The sequence below is a fragment of the Bolinopsis microptera genome, chromosome 4 (assembly GCF_026151205.1).
Source record: "Bolinopsis microptera isolate Bmic1 chromosome 4, MBARI_Bmic_1.0, whole genome shotgun sequence".
NCBI lineage: Eukaryota > Metazoa > Ctenophora > Tentaculata > Lobata > Bolinopsidae > Bolinopsis > Bolinopsis microptera.
The window spans coordinates 14,595,784-14,618,244 of NC_087075.1; the positions used below are offsets into that span (position 1 = coordinate 14,595,784).

Below are 22,461 nucleotides of genomic sequence, written 5' to 3' on the forward strand. Positions count from 1 at the left end.
AATGAGCTCAGGGGCAAGAAAAAGAAGCAAACTAAGCCTCCCTTTATCATAAACAACGAACGAATCATGAATCGTAGAGTCATAGCCAATGGATTCAACTCTTACTTTGTTTCTATTGCCCCTAAGCTCAATGAAACACTTAGTAGCAGTGAGGCCTCTGGTTTACCAATTCTCCCTATAAAAACATTCTATGATTTCCTTGGAAAGACTAATGAAAAATCGATTATGTTAGAAGACTGTACACCTTATGAGATAACGGAAATAATAAAAGGATTTGAAAATGGAAAAGCAAGTGATATTCCTGTTAGTGTAATCAAAAGATCATCTCACATAATTACACCGATCCTTAGTCGATACATCAACATCTTAATGTCTAATGGCACGTTCCCCGACGTTTTAAAGACTGGTAGAATAACTCCTGTATTTAAGAAGGGAAACCCTGAAGAGATAGAAAACTACCGCCCAATCTCTACTCTCTCTATATTTGGTAAAATCTTTGAAAAGATCATTTACTCAAGAATATATTCGTTTGCTAGCTCACAGGGTATAATATCTAAAACACAATTTGGCTTCAGGCAGTCACACTCTACTTCACATGCAGTTAATCACTCAGTAAACCTTATAACTGAATCTCTAAAACTTAAGCATCATGTCCTAGGCATATTCATAGACCTTAGCAAAGCTTTTGATACAATAGATCATGGTACATTACTTGTCAAATTACAGGGCTATGGGATACGTGGGGTGGCAAATGATCTTATAAAAAGTTACTTAACAAATAGATCACAATATACTGAAGTTGTTGGTGAGAAATCTGACGCCTTGAAAATACAGTTTGGAGTCCCTCAGGGTTCGATTCTTGGACCTCTCTTATTTCTCCTATATATTAATGATATCGCCAACAGCTCCAGTTTGGGATCATTTGTCACCTTCGCTGATGACACCAATATATTTGTGACTGGGAAATCTAAAAAGGAGGCATATATGCGTGGTAATTCTCTTTTAGCTAGTTTATATTCCTACATGCGAGCAAACAAACTCCATGTCAACTTGTCTAAATGCTGTTTCATTCACTTTAAACCAGCATCGTCCTCCCAGACTGACAATAATTCTGAATATACTCTAACCATTGATAACTTTCCAATAAAACAAGTTGCATCTGCTAAGTTTCTGGGAGTCGTCATCGATGAAAAGCTAACCTGGGAAGAACATATAAAATCACTTAGGCGTTCTCTCAGCCATGCAACATCAACTCTCTGCCGCCTACGCTGCTTCCTCCCAGATTTCTTACACCGCCAGTTGTATTACACTCTATTTGAATCACACCTCTCCTATTGTATCACGGTTTGGGGTGGGGCAGCCAAAACTCGTATAAGTTCTGTATTCAAAGCACAAAAATATTGTCTCAGGGTACTGTTTGGCGACAGGGAGGCATACCTAGATAAATTTAAGACCTGTGCTCGTGCTCGACCGTTTGGCAACCAAAATCTGAACAAAAAATTTTTCTTGAAAGAGCACACAAAACCTTTGTTCAAGGAACACGGAATACTTGCCGTCCAAAACCTGTACACTTACCATTGTTTCCTTGAGCTCTATAAAATCATGAAATTCCGTGCTCCGATTTCCCTCCATGAAAATTTCACCTGCTCAAGTAGGAAACCCACCCTTATACTAAGCCAAGCAGACCCCCCTGACAACTTCAATAGCAGAACGACTCGTATTTGGAACGTAATTGTGCCTAAGCTTGGTATACGTGACTACTGTCTAAGTGTGGCCTGCCTGAAGTCTAGGATGAAGCAATCACTGCTCGTCAACCAGCATAACCATGCTGATCTTGATTGGACAAACAAAGATTTCGAATGCTCTAATCTAAATTTTGACATTAAGTCTACCCTAGGGTCCACACATCCAAAATGATTATCTTGAAATTGAAAATTAGCTGGGTGTGCATTTTCCTTTGTCTTACTAACGTGTGTGAGCGCAGTGTAGTGAGAAAGTGTTTTTAACAGATTTATTATTAGACTTAGGATTATGATTTTTAATATATTACATTGATATAAGATTTATTTTTGATAGGTACTTAATAAAGTTGATGAATTTCCCTCCCTATTAAAATTTTAAACCCATTTAGTGAAAATTGATAAACGAAGATCTAGATATTGATACATATTATAACCAACATTGCTTATATTCTGCCTTGTAAACAAAGAGCAAATCTTCTTAATGCCTTCTTCCTGTCCTAAAACTAAAACTTCATCCTATTAAAGTAAAGGCCAGTTGTTACCACAAGCTATTATACCGTCCCTCTCAAAAACATGCCTCAGCCTCCATCAAAAACAATTTTAGTTTTCAGTCCTTCTAGTTTCCAAAAATCTACCGAGCTAGTGTTCTGGTGTGCACAAAAGCCCCTAAGCCCGTGCATTCCTTGCCCCCGCTAGCTGCCAGTCCTTGACAAACTACCAATAGCAAAGATCAACTAGTCATTTACAAATTGAGCACTATACAATTTTAATTGTTTTAAATATTTGACTTTGTAAAATGAGCTAAAACATTGATTTATTAGTTTCATTGATTTATTAGTTTCATTGTATTCTCTAAAATACTTTTTTTGTTCAAAAGCTTAACAATTTTCGAACATAATCTAGCTGTTCAAAATAAATTTTCAACCGCTGATTACGAATCACCCACATGACATAGGGTTAAAATGTCCCCTGGCGAGATATCGCCAAAAACTGTCTCGATCACGTGAAATGACCATATAAGGAAGTTGGTTTAATTTCTTGTTATAGTTAGGGTTTCAGCAAATGCTTTTGTAATTAATCGGGTTAGGGTTAGGGTTAATTGGGATCAAATGAGACGGTTAGGGTTCCGAATAATCATTCTGGGCCACATAAAAAACGAGTTTTTAAAAAATCACTGCACCTATCCATGTGCTTTCGCACCACTGCCGGCGGGTAAGCTCTGGATAAAGCAAGCACGAGTTGTCAAAGTGCTTTGAAAAAGATTTCAAACGATTTCCCGTTTTGCGTTTAATTTTCAATTTTTGTCGGAATACGTCAAGTCAGTAATTTACTGGATGTAACAAGTTTATTATCGGATGTCTACTTATATTTATTATGATATTTTTATTCATTGTAATGGCAAGATGGGATCAACACTGTGTGCTGTGCTATTTGTTTTCGCTGTTTGTTCTTGGAATGTTAGGGGCTTGGGTAGTCCAGACACTGCGGTTAATGATAAAACTCGGTCTGAACGACTTTTGAAGAGGGAGTTACTGGGTAATGACTGCAAAAGGTACGGTATGGACATTGTGGGACTACAAGAAACTAAGTGCACTAATCAGGTGGATATCATACTTCACAACAACTACAGACTGTTAATTTTTGATCAGAAAGAACAATGTCATGGGGGTATTGGATTTGTTATTAGCCCTAAACTGCAACCTTTCATCACAACTTTCAAACAGATCTCTGATAGAGTTGGGTATATTGATTTTTGTTTTCCTCTCAAGGGTGGTAGTAATAAGAATTTCAGAATCATCAACAGTTATGGTCTCACATCTCTTCGTGCTCAACAACACCCTGACAAACTGTCTCAGTTCTAAAGAGATTTACACAATGTATCCTCTACTCCATCAAAATGGGAAATGTTCCACTGCGGAGATTTCAACTCAAAGCTGGGTAAACGAACTAGGGTTGATGAACAATTAGGTCTGGAAGGTTTGATAGGTAGACATGGTATTGGGACTAGAAATGAAAATGGGGAGCATTTGCTTGAATTTATGGTTAAAGAAGACCTAACAGCATGCAATACTTTGTTTGATCATCCAAGTAGGCACAAACTAACTTGGACTGGTGAACACAGGACTAAGAGAAATACTCCTATATACGCTCAACTTGACTATGTGCTTTGCAGGAGGAGGTCTACGGTTTTAATAAAGGACAGCAGATCATACGGAGGCGCTGAGTTACGATCTGATCACAAACCTGTTGTAACTCGATTAACGCTGAAAAATCATGTTCTCATTCACAAAACCAAAAAATCAGATAGCACTCAGTTTGACTGTTCAACTCTCTACAGTGATAAAGAACTCAGACAGAAATATCAAAGTGCGATTGCTGAAAGATTATCGGGTAAAACTTATCCAGATGACCCAAATGAGAAAATGAATGAACTTTTTAGTGACATACGTGCGTGTGCTGAAGAAACTATACCACTGAAAGGGAAATCCTCTAAACAAAATTTCTCCAGTGATCTAACAGTAGCTTCATTAGTTGCTAAAAAGCGTGATCAGACTCTGAAGATCAAATCAGCCCCAAATGGTAGTGATGTTAGTGGAGATAGGAGAGAAGTTAGAAAGATTCAGAATAGCATTTCTAAGAGACTTGTGCAAATAAATAACATGAAGGCTGACGCTCTAGCGGAAGAAATAAATAACACTGATGATGCTAGAAAGATGTTTGAAGCTTCAAGATCTTTAGCTGGAATAAGAAAGTCGGGTAACATAGTGGTCAATGATATCAACAACAACCCTATTGGTACTGATTTAGGGAAAGCAAACACAGCGAAATCTTTCTTCGAAAAACAACTAACAGAAGGAGTTGAAGCTGGCCTGCAACCTTTTACCTGCGATCCAAAACCACTTGATAACCCCATCACACCAGTTGAAGTTAAACTTGCTGCAAGTAAACTCAAATCAAACCGTGCCAGTGGTCCAGATAATCTCCAGAATGAGCTGATAAAGTACGCCCATCCAATCACTTTTGAGAAGTATGCTGAGGCAATTAACGAGTCATTTAGTGGGAACAAATACATAAGTTCGATAGGACAAGGTATTGTGACTCCTCTACAGAAGCCCGGTAAACCTAAGGGTCCCCTCACAAGCCTTAGACCACTTACACTGTTAAACGGATCGAGGAAGATGCTCACTCAAATTGCCTTAAAACGGGTTGAGAGTAGAATTGACAACTACACCATGCCATGGCAGAGTGCTTACAAGAGAGGTAGGAGCTGCTCTGACATTGTGTGGGCTCAGAGAATGCTCATATCTGTTGTAATGAGGAAGAAATGGACATTTAGCAAAATGGGTATTGATATGAGTAGAGCTTTTGATACCGTGAAAAGGGACACTATCATCAATGTTTTGAAAGATGCTGGTTGTTCGGAGGACGACATTCGTTTAGTTCAATACCTTCTTTCGAATACTCTCCTTAGAGTTCGTGTTAACTCCTCACTGTCGGAAGAGTTTGAAAGTTTACTCGGAGCCTTTCAAGGTGACAGTTTATCTGGAAAGCTATTCACACTTATTCTTGCAGCAGCCTTACACCACCTCAGAGCTGTATCTGGGAGACCAAACCCACCAGTATCAGAACTAGGTTTTCCAACTGAGTGGGAATATTCAGACGATTGTGACTTTGCTGACGAGGACATCGAGAAACTGAGAATTTTCCTTCCTACAGTGAAGGAGATTCTCAAAGACTGGAACCTCCAAGTAAATGAAAGTAAAACTGAATTCAGTACCTTCTACCTAGCGACAAAATCTGATAAAGATACAAACGGTCAGCCATTAGCTAATAACGAACCATGGAGAAGTAACAAGTCACTAGGTTCCTTACTGTGTACTGAGAAGGACATTCAAAGAAGAAGAATCCTAGCTGAGATTGCTTTTAAGAACTTTGAAAAAGTTTGGCTGTCTGGTAAGAAAATATCCCTTGAAAGAAAGCTGAGGTTATACGATGCTCAAGTTGTATCTGTATTGATTTACAACTCAAATAGTTGGAGTCCTAAGAAAGCAACCATGGAGAAAATGGACACACTCCATCGTAGACACCTCAGGTCCATTTTAAACATCAAATGGCCTAAAGGTATGATAAGCAACAAAGCATTGTATGAAAGGTGCAAAGTTGAAAAGTTATCCAAGCGTATTGAACACCAGCGGTGGAAAATGTTTGGACACATTCTCAGGAGTATGGAGAACACCCCAGCCCAAACGGCTCTCTCATTTGCTATTAAATCAGATAATTTATTCATTGGAAGATTGGGGGGACCTAGAATGAACTTGTTATCGGTTTTAAGAAGTGATTTAAATAGTAGAAGTTTGCAAATGGACAACTTGTATGAATTGAACGAAATTAAAGATATAGCTGCATGCAACAGATGTTGGGAAAATCTTTTTCAAGGGTACAGTTTACCGCATTAAGGTATTTTTAAGAATCATTTTTGTCGGTAAGATCCTGTTTTATAATAATAATAATAAAATTTAAATTTTCTTTTACTTTTAAAAAAAATTTATTTTACTTATAAACTAATTTCAAACGAATAAAATTAAATTTGCTTTTGGTGAAGATATAAATTTTAAAAAATTGTTTTTAATATAAAGAAAGAGATATTTTTATTTACCACAAAACAATCAATATATAATGTTATATCCATAAATAAATTCAAATTTGAATTTCAACCACATATACAGCCCGCCGCGTTGCTCTAACCAGAGCCCTCTCGCTTGCAGTAGCGCGCGACCGCCGAACGCGTCACGCAGTACGCGTATACACATGGCTATGTGAACCCGCCGCGCACAGCCACACATTGTTGAGAAATCCTTAGGTGCGGCTGTATGCGCCGCGCACAGGATCTGTTCAATTGTTATGTTACAATTATATAAATAGCGCGTGATTTTATATTTCATTCACATTTCAAATTATTTTTGGGGCGAAATTTGTGTTACATTATTTATTATGTAGGGGACTATTTAAAAATAATTTTGAAGTTTTAGTTTGAAATGGTTAAGTTCTTAAGTTCAAATTTGGTTAAATACCAACAACATTTTTTGTTATTAATAAAACAATTTTAGTCTCTTAAATTGGACAAAAGTATTTTTTCAAAAAGGACTTGAAAAATGGATGATGACCACATTGCACAAAAGATCTCAGTATGGAACTCATCAGCAAATCAAAATATTATACAAAATAATAAAAATGGAAATCCCAAAAATTTAAAAAAATTTTATACAAATTCTATAGAACTCAAAATTTACAAACAATCTGAATACTCCAACATACAATTAAAAATGATTGAAAAAGTTTACTGCAGAACAGTAACTGATGATAAAAGTTATTTATGAAAATCCAATACAGTCATTCCAAACTATCTGGGAAACATACAAGTAGAGACGGTGAAATAAACAGCCATGCTCTATGATAAAAGTAGAGATTCAAATAATATGCACATAATATAACAATGACCCTATATACAAATTCAATATAAAAATTCAATAAGGCATGCTCTATGATATATCATAACAAGCTCACATTACAATTTACGCTATGAAACCGTCAAGCAAGTCAAAAGCAAGAGACCATGTAACATATCTCACCAAGCGTTTGGTTAAATGGAAAAATGGGGAACTTGACGATCTAATGATGGAGTGCAGGAGTATTCAGAAAGCCTTGGTGCAGCAACAAAAAATCAGCGAGGAATCCAGGAAGAAGAGTTTCTGCCGACTAATGCTCCTTGGGAAAGTTAAACAAGCCACCAAATATGTTGACAGTTCCAATGACACCTTAGGAGTTCACAGCCTAACAGCAAACATTAAACAGGTCCTTGGGGAGAAACACCCTCCAGCTGTTAAAGCAGATCCAGTTGTTCTGCACCCTCACAGTACTCCTCCACCTCAGGAAGTGATATTTGAGAGGATTGACGCAGAGACTGTCAAGAGGGCTTGTTTATATTTGGATGGATCAGGCGGCCCAACACTAACGGACTCAGATTTGTGGAAGCATATCATCTGCAGCAAATCATTTGGTAAAGCATCAGTGACACTTGCTGAGTCTATAGCAATTGTTGCAAGGCGCCTTTGTAGAGAAGATATCCATCATAGCTGTCTGAAAGAGTTCACTGCATGCAGATTAATCCCTCTTGATAAAGGCCAGGATAAGAACGGGAAACCTGGTGTAAGACCAATTGGAATCGGCGAGATATTGCGCAGAATCATTGGAAAAGCAGTTATAATGTCTTTCAAAACTGATATACAATATGCTGCTGGCCCACTGCAGACCTGTGCAGGGCTCAAATCAGGAATAGAGGCTTCCATTCATGCAATGAGACAGATCTGGGAAGACAGTGACACTGAAGCAATACTACAGGTTGACGCTGATAATGCGTTCAATCGTCTTAATAGAGAAGCAGCCCTTCACAATGTTCATGAGATCTGTCCTCCGCTCTATCAGTATCTAAAGAACCACTACCAAAAGCCAGCAGACCTGATCATTAATACTACCGAGGACCACTACCAACTTAAGTCTGAGGAAGGTTCAACTCAGGGAGATGTAGCAGCAATGGCATTCTATGCGTTAGGGATCAAGCCTCTAGTAGATGACCTTGCCACAGCCTCCAAGCCCAGTGTTTGCAAACAGTCTTGGTATGCAGATGACAGTAGTGCTGGTGGAAAGATTGAAGGTATTAAGATATGGTGGGATACGCTGTTGGAGCAAGGACCAAAGTATGGATATTACCCAAAAGCCAGTAAGACCGTCCTGATTGTGAAGAATAGCGAGGACCTAGATCTTGCGCAGAAAGTATTCTCAGGCACTGGTATTAAAATCGAGTCTGAAGGAGAACGCCATTTGGGTGCAGCAATTGGCAGCGAAGCTTTTAAGAACAAATATGTCTCAGATAAAGTCCATAAATGGTGTCAGGACATCAAGCTGTTGTCATCAATTGCTATTGAGGAGCCCCAAGCTGCTTTGACTGCATATACCAAGGGAATTTGTCACCGGTGGACGTTCATTCAGAGGACCATCCCGGGTATAAGTCACTTGTTTCAACCATTGGAGGATTGCATCAGAACAGATTTTATTCCAGCAATCTTGGGTAAGAACGTATCAGACTTGGACCGCTCCATATTTGCATTGCCAGTCAGACATGGTGGGCTAGGTATCTCCAACCCAGTTGAAAACTGCAATAGAGAATTCACAGCCTCAGTCACCATCACAAAAGACCTCACAGACCTGATTATCAACCAGCAAAACACCCTTGAACATTACAACATGTCAATTCAAAATGACACTATAAAAAGTCTCAAGGCAATCAAGGAGAAACACTTATTTACGGTTAGCAAATCAATAGAGGACAGTGTAAGAGATCCCAACCTAAAGAGATCCCTCCAGTTCATCAAAGAGAAAGGTTCAGGATGTTGGCTTACTGCACTTCCATTGAAGAGATTTGGCTACTCCCTGAACAAGATTGAGTTCCGTGATGCTCTGTACTTGCGTTATGGTTGGGAGATCCCTAACACCCCATTTCACTGTGCTTGTGGAGAGAGAAATAATGTGAATCACACACTTATATGCAAGAAAGGTGGCTATGTTTCTATGAGACACAACAACATCCGCGATCTAAATGCAGAGCTGCAGCGTGAAGTATGTAGAGATGTAGTGACTGAGCCAGCATTGATACCCCTTGATAATGAAGAAATTGTTGGTACCAATGCTGATAGAGCTGCACCTGATGTATCCTCACGAGGTCTCTGGAGCACATTTGAACGAACATTCTTTGATGTCTGTGTTACCCACCCCAACTCACCCACATATGACAAAAAAGATATGGAACAGATCTATAAAGCTCATGAAATGAGGAAAATGAAAAAGTACAACAACAGAATCATCCAGGTGGAAAAAGGCACCTTTACTCCACTTATATACTCAACAAATGGCGGATGGGGTCCACAAGCCACAAGATACCACAAGAGACTCGCTGAAAAACTATCCCAGAAGAGAGGAGAAGACTATGCGGCTATTATGTGTTACATGCGCACCAGGATTAGATTCTCAATCCTCAGGAGCACCCTGATAGCGGTCAGGGGTGAGAGAGGGAGACGGCAATCGTATACATTGCCAGTCAGTGTAACTTCGTTTAACTTGATACCTGCCACCATGGACTATGAATGTTTCTAGACACTATCCTTTTGATATTGAGATATTGGTATTTCAGATCACGTGTACATCGTTCCTTTTTTTACGACACAGTAATTTATTGACACTCACAGCTATTTAAATTTTAATCATTGAATCAGTATTTTTATCTGTGCTCTGCGAATGCATATGCATGCATCACATGAATCAGTTTTTTAATCTATTAACTTATTACACATTTGTGCTCTGCTTTAGCATCACTTGACTATTTAAAAAAATTGTTTGTTCAGGCCATGACCTTATAGTCAGCCAATTGGCCATTGCTATATTATGTGTATATTGTTTGAATATTCTTTTCATTTACGCTATGATTATCCATAATTTTGGTTGTAATTGATGTTTTTTATTTATTTTAGCAGTTTGGCCGATTATGGATTGGTTTGCTCGGAATGAGCAAATCCGGTCTTAATCAAGAAAAGAATATTCAAACAATATACACATAATATAGCAATGGCCAATTGGCTGACTATAAGGTCATGGCCTGAACAAACAATTTTTTTTAAATAGTCAAGTGATGCTAAAGCAGAGCACAAATGTGTAATAAGTTAATAGATTAAAAAACTGATTCATGTGATGCATTCGCAGAGCACAGATAAAAATACTGATTCAATGATTAAAATTATAGCTGTGAGTGTCAATAAATTACTGTGTCGTAAAAAAAGGAACGATGTACACGTGATCTGAAATACCAATATCTCAATATCTATCAAAAGGATAGTGTCTAGAAACATTCATAGTCCATGGTGGCAGGTATCAAGTTAAACGAAGTTACACTGACTGGCAATGTATACGATTGATGTTTTTTGATGCAGTGAAAAGTAGATTCGATTAGGGAATACTTAAATATACAACTTTTATCGTTATCAGCAAATGAAAATCCATACAATTTATATAACAGAGCTAGATCATAGATAGATAGATGATGATAAGAAACTATTACATAAAGAAACTCTTGCTGTGCCTGGGGTTGCGTACCATCTATGCTACAGGGAAATCTTTACTGAAAGGATCATAATTTTAATCTTAATTTTTATAATTAAGATTGATTGAAGATTTATGATTAAGATTGACTGAAGGTTGACCTGGAAGCGTTTCATCTTGCTGGAGACGTATGATGATATTATCTATTTGAGAGAACTTGCTAGTGACCGTGGTTATTGGAGTAAACTGTTCAATTTTATACTTGAGTACAAGTCAATTTGACTTTTGGGACATATAATTTTACAAAGGATCACGTATCGGTTCTAAATTATTTTAGGATTGTTGACATTTGTAAGATTGACATGTTTGATATAATAAGATTGATTTCATGTGACCCTTTACAAAACAGCTTAAAAATACTTAAGTAAGCTTTTCAGACTTGTTATTATCAATATTTGTACTTGTTAACTATAACCCCTGATTGGGAACCGGTCATATGCACAGAGGAACCATGTGATCCCACTGGGAATCAATTTAAATCAAACCCCTTATTTACCTGGACTCTGGAGGGGGATATTGAAAACATAGTGATACGAAAAGATTTTATTAGCAGGAGCTTTCAAAATACTTGTGTAAATTGTCTTCAGCTGGGGATGATGTTGTGAAGGGTGATTATATATGATGTAGTGGTGTCAATGATGAGTGGTGTGTGACGTGAAAGGGTGGAGTGGTGAGGGTGGAAAAAGTTTACATTACATTACAATAAGATTAAAAAACTAGGCTTGTGAGGTAGATTGTTATGTTATGTGCTTGCGTTATTGTTGGACAAGTCATACACTAGTTTCCCATCAAAACCTGAACAATATATAATTAACCATTTATTCAAATACAATATATATCAACAATATATATCAAATATACAATACATAACATCTCCCTCTTTGGGAACTAACGAAATAAAGACACGTCACACGCTATGCGCGTGCGCGCGCTATCTCTGCGCAAGTGCCTACGTCCTTCAACAATTTCACAGGAATAGTGCGTTAGGCGCTCGCGCCTTCCATCTCCTTTCCAAAATCTCTTTGTTCTCACATCTATTCGCACACACAATGTTGTGGAATCAAAATAATTTAAAATAAATTAAAAATCTGGAAAAACTAAAAACTGAATTTACTTAAAATTGTCTCGTTTAATGGTAATAAATATAAAAACATCCGTATACTAGATTCTTTAACCGTATCTAACTCTACACTTATAAAAAGAAACTATTTGGCAGCCTTCCCCGCTAATCTCTCAGACCGTCTCAACGTTACCGGCTGAGTATTATTGATTGAAATAAATTTTCGTGCACATACAGAATGAATGGTTAATAATTTAATATATATGTAGACCAAGCTCTGTGCACGGGATGCTTCCTGGAAGAATCCAGTTCTTTTAGCGGGGCACCCTACCTAAAGCCAAATTGAGATATAATAATCATATTCCTAGAGAAATAATCAGAAATCGAATACCAATCAAATAATATGATATATATGAGTAGTAACCATATTTACTATGCAAAATGCCCCAACCACATAGTGTAAATTTATATAGAATTCAAATTCCATATCATCATTAAACCTCAATACCTAGTCAATATAATAGCCCAAGCAAAATTAAATAACTTCTTATATACCTTACTGTCATACTACAAATTAATTAAACATTTGAAATCTGTTGACCAGAGAATAAATTTCTAAGCCTAATGCAAGTGAAATAATTTAGATGCAATAATGAATGCCTAATGTGAGTATCATTTGTCAATGTCCTTGTAAAAAAGTCTGTACAAGAGATATGAGTAACTAATATAGAAGAAAAAACAGGAAGTTGTCGTCTGTTGTAAAATAAATAAAATATCTAGAATATAAATTAGAATATAAAATAACATTCAGTCAATGTGTCGTCAATAAACTGTACAATTATCAAATGTTAAAACTGGGTGATACAGTCACCAAAAAAAAATACTAAGTATGATAAGTTAATAAATTAAATGTGGTCTATAAAACTACCACTAAGTATAATAGGTCAATAAATTAAAAGTGGTTTATAAAACTACCACTGTGGGAACCCCTTCTCCAGTTAAAACATGTCAGTCATGTGCAAAATCAATCAGAATGGTAAGGTGGTAAAAAAGGGAATATCTTTTCGATACATCAATTATATATGCCTCAGATTTAAAAGAATTAGAAGTTACTTAGTTATCGGCGACTATGATTGCAGTGTAAAATTTGTCATATGAATTGTCGACGGTATAATTAGGGTCTGTTGTTATAGATGATAGTAGCTGTTTCTTATACGAATCACTAAAGCTTTTAACATCGGGCAGATTTCGTAGATCTGTTGGAACATTATTCCAACATTTTGCCCCCAAGTATTGAAAGTTTTTATGTGATGTTGATCTATTGACATAAAGGTTGCAGCTTTCGCCGCTCCTACTACCTCCTGATATGTAACTAAATTTGTTCATAAAGTTTGTAGGACAATTGTCATGGATGATTCTAAACATATAATTTGACAGATGGAGTTGTCGTCTAAGATGGAGTGGTAACCATTTCATGTCTCTATAAACATTAAGGCTGCTCTCTGTTTTTGGAACGTTGAGAGCTATTTTGGCTACCTTTTTGTACAGAGTGTCAAGTTCAGCAAGTTTTGTCTTGCCAGCTCTACAATAGATCGTGTCTAAATAATCGAATTGTGGCAACATGAGTGCATTGGCAAACATTTTCCTATATTTAATGGGTAGCAGTGCTTTACTTCTATACATGGCACCAATTCTCTTCATGACCTTCCTAATAATATAATCTACATGGCTTTTGAAGTTTAATTTACTATCTAGAATGAGGCCAAGATATTTTGTCTCTTTGCACTCCTTGATTGTGAAAGTTACCTCATTACGATCAATGGTTATTTCATCATGTTGGTCAACAGAATCAAACAATAGGAATTCAGTCTTCTTTTCATTGAGTGATAATTTATTAACACTGAGCCATTTAAAGATTGTCATAAGTTCTATTTTCATGTTTATAAATGTGCTTCTGCAGGTTTGATCAAAGAATAGTGCACCATCATCTGCAAATAGAAAGGGCTTAGATAGGTTACAGGCATAAATGATGTCATTTATGAAGATACTAAATAATATAGGCCCAATGATGCTTCCTTGTGGTACACCACTCAGAACTTCTAAAAATGAGCTTAGATTGCCATTGATCCTAGTGCATTGATATCTACAAGATAAGAAGTTCTTAAACCAGGTTAAAGCAATGCCACCAATTCCATAATATGCCAATTTTTGAAGCAATATTTCATGATTCACTGTGTCAAAGGCCTTCTTAAGATCAAGAAAGATGATTCCTGGTTTATAAGACTTAGATTTACTCATATATATTTCGTCCATCAGATCGTACATCAGATAAGTTGTGGAGTGATTTTTCCGAAAGCCATATTGATGCCGGATGAAAAGTTTGTTCTCTTCCATGTAATCAGTGAGTTGCTTGCCGACAAAGTATTCTATAAGTTTTCCTACAAGTGGAAGGATGGATATTGGCCTGTAATTATTAGGATCATCTTTCATTCCTGCCTTATGGATGGGAGTTACTCTAGCTTTTTTACAAAGGGTTGGTACAACACCTGTATTAAGGCTCAGATTGACAATGTGGGTCAGTGGCTCAACTATGTGTGGTACAGCTTGCTTAAGTAAAAATAGAGGCACATTGTCATATGAGGCCTTGTCATTCTTGAGCGTTTCGACATACATTAGGATATCAGTTTCATTTATTTCTTGGAATCTATCAAATGAGATATTAGAAGTTCTAGGAGGTAAAAAATCAGTAAAACTAACTCTTTCAATATTGGGGGCCTGATTTTGTAATCTTGATCCAACATTTGCAAAATGAAAGTTAAATAGCTCAGGATCATTCTCATTGATAGTTTGACAATTAGTTGTACCAGGGGTCATATTTGATGCCAGTTTGATAGTTTTCCATATCCCTTTAAGATCATTCTTGGCACTTTTAACTTGTAGATCATCGATTACATTAGCCTTTTTGCAGGTTTTAGCTAATTTATTTCTAATATTTCTCTGAATCTTGTAGCAATCCCAGGCCTCATTACACTTTATACATTTGCTACATGTACCACATTTATTGCAATTTCCATTGTCTCTCTTATCCTTCTTTTTACGGAATTTCTTTAGAAGAAAATGTGTATGATTAATGGCATATAAAAGTTCAGTAGAAGGTTTATGTATGAACTTTTCATGCCTTTCTATGGTCTTGCAAGGGAAGAAGGTTGCATATGCCTGTTCAATATGATGACAAAGGCCAGCTGTGATAGCTTCAACATCTGTACTTTCCAATAGTGGACTGTAATCAGAACAGGTGTCTAGATAGTCTAAGAATTGTTTAACATTACGTTTACAATGATTTCTAATTTCAACCTTCTCAAATTTAGGAGCTATAGGTACTTTACAATCTATCTCACACATAATAGCTTGATGATCTCCAATACGTTCATCAAGAACAGAAGATTGGACAAAATCTGCATAACAGTTAGTGAATATTACATCAATAGTAGTCTGGGTAACATTGTCTCCACGTTTAGCAACTCTAGTTATCCCTTGAATGGTTTGAACTAGATTGTAACATCTCAAGGTCATATCTAATTTTTTGTACTGGGTGGATGAGATATTATTCTGGTCAATGTTTATATCCCCAATCCAGATAACCTTTTTCCCATTCAATTTTTTCATGCAAAAATGAATGTATTCAATAAAGTTATCAACACTGCAATAATTTCCAGAGCGATAGAAGCAGCAAACATTGATCTTGCTATTCTTAAGCTTCACCCACAATGCTTCAATGTTATCAAGCTTACTATCCATAACTAATTCTGCGTAAGCTAGTTTTTTATTTATCATTAAGCCACAACCACCCCTAGAACTGTTTGGCCTGTCGCATCGCATAAGGTTGAAGGAGGAAGGAATATTTATGGTGTCTGTGTCAATAGTATCATTAAGATTCATCTCATTTAGGGAAAGTATGTCTAATTTATGATCTCTAATAAGTTGGGAAAGTTCATTACTTTTAGCTAAATTGAGAAGCCCTCCTTGAATGTTACAATGACCAATGCAGAGGTTGTGAAACCTATCAGCTGCATTATTAAAATTTGTCATCTTGTGAATCTTATTAATTCACAATGGAATGAATAAAAGTTGTAAAGTTGTGTTTAAACTAAAAAACAGAATAAAAGCAGGTTGTATTTGTCTGGATGTCGTACTGTAAAAATAAAACTGATGGTAGGAGTGTTATGTCAGTATTCAGCAGTATTCTAATGGTGTGCATGATACTTCAAGTGCCTTGCTAATTTAACTATGCCATAATCATTGAGATGGACATTATCCTCTCCATAACTACTAAAAAATGACGATTTTCTAAAGCCTTTCTTATCACTAAACAAGAAACGATTTGTCTCGGTTGAGAGCAGTTTTACATAGGTGTATTTTCTTTGCAGATTTGATATACACTCATTGATATCAGTTATAACCTTGTTTCTGGAGAAACTCTCCCGAGGTAATAAGTTAACAATTTTAATATCAGCTCCAGGTGCCCACTTGTGAAGGAAAAGTACAAGTTTTTCAATACAATTGTTTGTAAAGTCAAGAGCTCTAGCATCACCAGAAAAACTATCAGGGCACAGAAGTTTAGTCCTCATGTTGCGAGGGCTGTTCAGGATAGAGTCCACGTCATTTGTACCACACATAAGTACAATGCTTTTCACATTATTGGTATTAAGAGTGTCTTTTCTTACATCTGATTGAAACCGTTCATTGATTGCATTGGCTGTGGCACCAGGGTAGCTGAATACATGTGCCTCATGATGTTTGGACGATAGCTTTTCTCCCTCTAATTTGGAGAACATACTAGAGCTAATGTAGACACACAAAGATTTACCAGAATGTTCTATTGATCTAGTCTTAGGGGCCGAGGGTTCAGTGTTCTTAACTTGACTGGAAACATCAGACAGAGTAGATAAGGTTGCGCTGCCATCAATTAGGCGCAGAGTAATGCTTATTCTCATGGTTTCAGACTTGTCCTGGATGAGGCTGTGTTCAAAGCTGGTCTGGGATTGTCTGGTCATATTCATTATGTCACCATGGGAGAGGGTGAGGTCAGCAATATGAGCTCTAAGTTTGGATCTGAAGCTTAGGACTCTAGTAGCCCCTAAAGAGATGGTGGAGATCATGGAGCCTGGTGAAATTGACCTCTCGTCATCCGAGTGAAAGGGAATTCCTTGCTGACCATTTCTATACTTGGTAATCATAGCACTATTGAATATCAATTTTGGGAACTGTGAGCGTAAGCGTTCTAAAATAGACTTTAGGTATGGATTGTCTGCTACTGGCCTTGTGTTATGAAAGCCTCCATTGTAAGCGTAGGGAAAGTCCCCGTAATATGCAACTGCCCTATTCTCAAACTTATGAGTATAGTGGGTTTCTATATCTAACTTGGCAGTGTCAACAAACTGAAAAACTCCTCGACTCAAATCTTGGTATGGATTGATAGAGTTGGTCACATCATTGTCACCATTTACAGAGTGTTTGGGATTTTCCAAATTGATAATTTCTGCTGAATGTTCACTGTCTTCTGCTAATTTGGATAGCTCTTGGGTTAACTCAGAAACAAGATGCGAGGATGACCTATTACTGAGGGGAACATTGATAGACTGTTCACAGTGATCAGGTACCTGGGGCAACACAGGGATAAGTGAACCATCGCTGAGGGGAACTTTGAGTGCACTGTCACTTTCTGATAATTGTTTATAGAGAAAAGAAATTTGCCGACGAAGACTATCATTCTCTCTTAATAGAGTTAAACAATTTGAACATTTATCAGTAGGACAAGAGCCGTTGCTGGGGAATTTAACAGAATTCCCTCGATATCTCAGATTGTAATGTCTTGAGCCAACTGGGATTCTAGACATAGTTTATCACAAAAAGATGCTACTGTTCGAAATTTAGTTAATGATTACAGTACCTTTGTAGCACTCCGGAGGATAAGGATAAGTGATGTCTGATAATCTTTAGGTGATAGATGGGAGTAAACTGCTTTAAAAACCGATGTCTGATAGTCCTTAGGATGTCTTTAAGATAACTTTATCGTGCAACAACCATTTACATTGACATACAACCTGTAATGGTCGTTACATTTACCGAGGCATTAGTTCCCACTGGGGGTCCTCAATAAATGTAATAGATTTGTAGTGTTGTAATTAGTTTCTCGGCATATAACCTAAGTTTGTACTCCTTAGCTATCGCGGGTGGCATATTAGATTTTGTAACAGGGACAGTAATGGTCTTCTTTAATTTGGCTGGGGTGCTGCAGGGGTTTGGTTTGGGAGTTTCTGTTTGTGCCTTTGGCGCTAGTATGGGTTTTGGAATCAGTCGGGGGTCACAACTTTTTGGTACTTCCAGTGGGCTGGGGGTCTGAAGAGTATCGAAGAACTTATCATGAGAAGCCGAGAATCCTCTACCAGTTTTATCCTGGATTACCATGGATCTGTTTCTCGTGATAACATTTCCAACACTGTTCAGAAGGGTGTATGAGCGAAATTTGCGGTCAACAGACACAACTTTGGCTTGGCGCCAAGTCTTGTCAGATTTCCCGTCTTTGTAAATCACTATATCACCCGGGTTACACATATCAAAAGATTTAGTAGCATTTCTATTATAATATTGAGCACTTGCTGCTTGTCTATCGAGTAATAATTTACGGTTTTTGCAGTCTCTCTCAGTTACCAATGAGCTTTGTAAATATGGCAAATTTGTCTTAACATCTCTTCCCATTAATAGATTATGGGGGCTTCCCAATTGAGGGCTCAATGGAGTCGCTCTATAGTCTAGTAAACACATATTAACATTATCTAAATTACCTTTACATCGTGTAATAATGTTCTTAACGTGCCCAATAGCTCGTTCAATCTGCCCATTAGATTGACTGTATCGTGCGGAACTAAAACACTTATCGATATCATATTTCTCACAAAACTTCCTCATTACCACCGACGCGTATATTGGTTCTCTGTCTGAAAAAGCTATATCAGGAATACCAAAACGGGCAAATATAGACTTAAAATGTGAAATAAGTTGGTCAGACGTCGGATTTCTAGATAACTCGCTAACTTCTATCCATTTGGTAAAGTAATCTATGACAACTTGATATTTCCGACCCATAACAGTAACAATATCTGCTCCTACTTTCTCAAATGGTCTCAATGGAACACTATGCGATTTGAGTTCAACTTTCATCGGAAGCTTCCGTGTACTTAGACACTCAGTACATTTGTCGACCATATTGTCGATATCTGAATTAATATTTCTCCAATATACTCCCTTTCTAGCTAAAGCTTTACATCTAACACGACCCTGGTGTGTGTCATGCAACTTTCTCTGAATATCATTTTGCAAAACCTTTGGAATTACAATTCTATCATCAAACAGAACTAAGTCGTCAAAAACTGACAGTTGGTCTTTCATTGACCAATACGGAGTAACATTTGGATCACATTGCCGTGTGTCATCTGGCCACCCATTGGTGATATATTCCGTGATTTTAGCTAAACAAGGATCCCTAGCCGTTTCTATTTTAAGTTTATGTTTCATTTGCATCGAACTCTTTACAGTCTCTACAATCATGTGTACATTAAGATCACATTCTCGCTCTAAAACAGTGTCGTGAGTGGAAATTGGAACTGTGGCACGACTAAGGGTGTCTGGTATGACGTGATCTTTACCTGGTTTGTAGGATAGCTTGTAGTCATACTTCTGTAGTCTGAGCAGGAGGCGCTGGCATCTGGCTGGGTTTGCATGAATTGGTTTCATGGATATCGGAGTCAGAGGCTTGTGGTCTGTATATACCTGCACGTGTTTCCCATACACGTATTGGTTGAACCTCTCTAAGCCAAATACAACTGATAGTAGCTCCTTTTCAATATTTGCATACCGCTTCTCTGTTTCAGTCAGTGATCTTGAAGCATATGCTACTGGTTTTCCTTGCTGTAAGAGACAGGCTCCCAAACCAGCTTGGCATGCATCTGTGTGTATCTCAACGGGTTTGGTGACATCATAATGTGCCAGAGCTGTATCATCTGTAAGGTCCTTCTTGAGATCGTCAAATGCCTTCTGTTGCTCGAAATTCCAGCAGAATACTTTGTCTTTGTGGAGCATGGTCCTCAAGTGGTGTGTCTTTTCACTGAGGTTTGGAATATATCGGGCCAGATACGTTACCATGCCCAGGAATCTCTGGATTCCTTTTTTGTCTGCTGGTGCAGGCATCTGAGTTATCGCGACAATCTTCTCTGGGTCGGGTTTGAGTCCTTCCGGTGTGATAATGTGTCCGATATACTTCACCTCGTCACACAGGAATTTGCACTTCTTTTTGTTCAACCTTATTCCTACTTGGCTGCATCGTTCTAACACAGCTCCAAGCCTGGCCGTGTGCTCTTCGAAGGTGTTAGAGAATACGAGGATATCATCAAATATTATCAACACGCCTGGGAAACCTTCGAATTTTTCTGTCATTCTCTTCTGGAATATTTCATTTGCGCTGTTCAGTCCGAAAGGAAGACGAAGGTATCGGTACCTTCCAAATGGAGTGTTGAACGTGGTCAGCTTGCTGGATTTCTCTTCGAGGGGGAGCTGCCAATATCCACTTTTGAGGTCTAGTTTGCTGAAACATCTTGCATTTGTTATCTTTGATAACGTTTCTTCTGGGGTAGGCAAATGGTGGTGTTCTCTCATGACCCATCTGTTCAGATCCGTGGGGTCAAGACATATTCTTAGCTTCTCTGGTTGTTTTACAACCACCATCGAGTTCACCCAATCTGTGGGTTCGTCAACTTTCGTTATCACTCCAAGCTTCAGCATCCTCTCCAGTTCCTCTTGGACTTCGGTGTGGATCGAGAAGGCTAGCTTTCTTGCCGCATGTTGAACTGGTTGTGCACCGTCTTTCAACTTGATCTTCGATTTTACGTTTGACAGGCAGCCAATCGTGTCTTCTTTGAAAACATCTTCGTGATCTTTCATCAGGTCTCGTATCTTATCTTCGTGTTGGGACTTTGTCTTGGGTGTTGCTTCTTTCTTCTCCCTTAGACTTTGTCTACCAGAGAGAATATCAACCTGAAATTGATGTGAAGGTCTGTGATGAGGTGTTGTGGGGTTAGTGTGAACTGGATTCGACGAGCTGGTTGTGGTCGGTGGTACACTCGCAAACGGGTTAATGAGATTGAGTCTGATCAATGATTCTAAACCTAGAATAGATCTGGCTAGAAATGGTACAACATGAAATTCAGCTCTGTGCTTATTACCGTTTATCTCACAATTAAGCAATATAGTACCTAAAGAGGTTATTCCAGTTCCTCCATAAGCTTTTAATCTAATACTAGTATCTCTAATTTTGGGGTTTGATACAATCGATTTTAACACTACACTAGAGATAACATTGCATTCAGCACCAGTATCAATTTTGCAAAGAGTTTTTCTACCATTTAAAAGAATTTGCTCAGTCCATTCCCTACATTTGATTTCTTCAACTGCTCGTTGACTTACCGAGATAGCACCAATGTTGAGTTCCGAGGTGTAGATGCTGTCATCTTTGTCGTCTTCGTTCATCACTGCATCTAGATCTTCTTCGGAAGGGTCGCAAAAATCTTGGTGGATCATGTCGATCTTTCTTTTAGATCTGCAAACCTTGGCGAAATGGTTCTTCATTCCACATTTTGAACATGTCCGTCGATACGCTGGGCAGTGCTCAGGGTTTCCAAACTGGTGTTGGTTCCCACAATAACCACATTTTCCTTGTGAGTTTTGCGGTTTGTATCTCTTGTTAACTTGAGGTTTTGATGGTTCGTTTTGAGGTCTGGGTCTTTTCCTCCCGATGGCATTTATGCTGGCGTTAGTTGTAGCTAGCAGTGTTTGAATCCTCTTGTCTGCCATCTCCTGGGTTTTAACAATTTTGACTGCAGTTTCCAGTGTGAGGTTGTGTTCTCTAAGAAGCCTTGTTTTCGTGGCTCGGTTAGACACTCCTACTACGATCCTGTCTCTGATGAGGCTCTCTGATATGTCCTCTGCTTCAAGTTTGATCTTTTTCTTCTCTCCACCTTCTAGATCGATTTCTATTTCTCTTGGCGGGATCGTGTAGTTGCATTTCTTAGCCTGCATTCGAAGCCTCATTTGAAATGCTTCAATGGTTTCCTCTTCTTCCTGGTCCATTGTGTTAAAAATGTGTCTTTCTACCGTCTCGTTTGCAGTATGTCTAAATTTATTTATGATCTCGACCTTGATCAACTTGTATGAAGCTTTCGCTTCATTGCTTAGGCTTGATACAAATTTTTTCACGGCTCCCCCACACAGCTGCATCAAAATGGCTTTCTTTCGCCTGTCGTCTATTTCCCCAAAATTTGCAAGCATTGAGTCTTCAAATTCTTCTACCCACTGGTCGAAAGGCTGGTCATTTTCATACTGGGTACATTCGAAAAATCC

At 37.9% G+C, this 22,461-nt stretch overlaps 2 protein-coding genes across 2 annotated transcripts in view; one reads left to right on the top strand and one right to left on the bottom strand.

Moving 5' to 3' along the window:
- LOC134814338 (methionine aminopeptidase 2-like) overlaps positions 1-22,461 on the top strand; it is a 53,934-nt gene that overhangs the window by 4,154 nt on the left and 27,319 nt on the right. The gene's annotated exons all lie outside the window — the stretch shown is intronic.
- On the bottom strand, positions 18,215-22,210 carry LOC134814087 (uncharacterized). Its single transcript, XM_063822106.1, has 2 exons — positions 21,529-22,210; positions 18,215-19,007 (listed from the first exon to the last, which is right to left on the bottom strand). Exons 1-2 carry the CDS (start codon positions 22,189-22,191, stop codon positions 18,978-18,980), a joined length of 693 nt encoding a protein of 230 aa, XP_063678176.1. The 5' UTR covers positions 22,192-22,210; the 3' UTR covers positions 18,215-18,977.

Coding starts and splice junctions, on each gene's coding strand:
- LOC134814087 (XM_063822106.1), bottom strand. CDS start 22,191: ATGGACCAGGAAGAAGAGGAAACCATTGAAGCATTTCAAATGAGGCTT. Junction 19,008..21,528: donor TCAACATTGGTGCTATCTCG/GTAAGTCAACGA, acceptor TAGCTTTTTCAG/ACAGAGAACCAATATACGCG.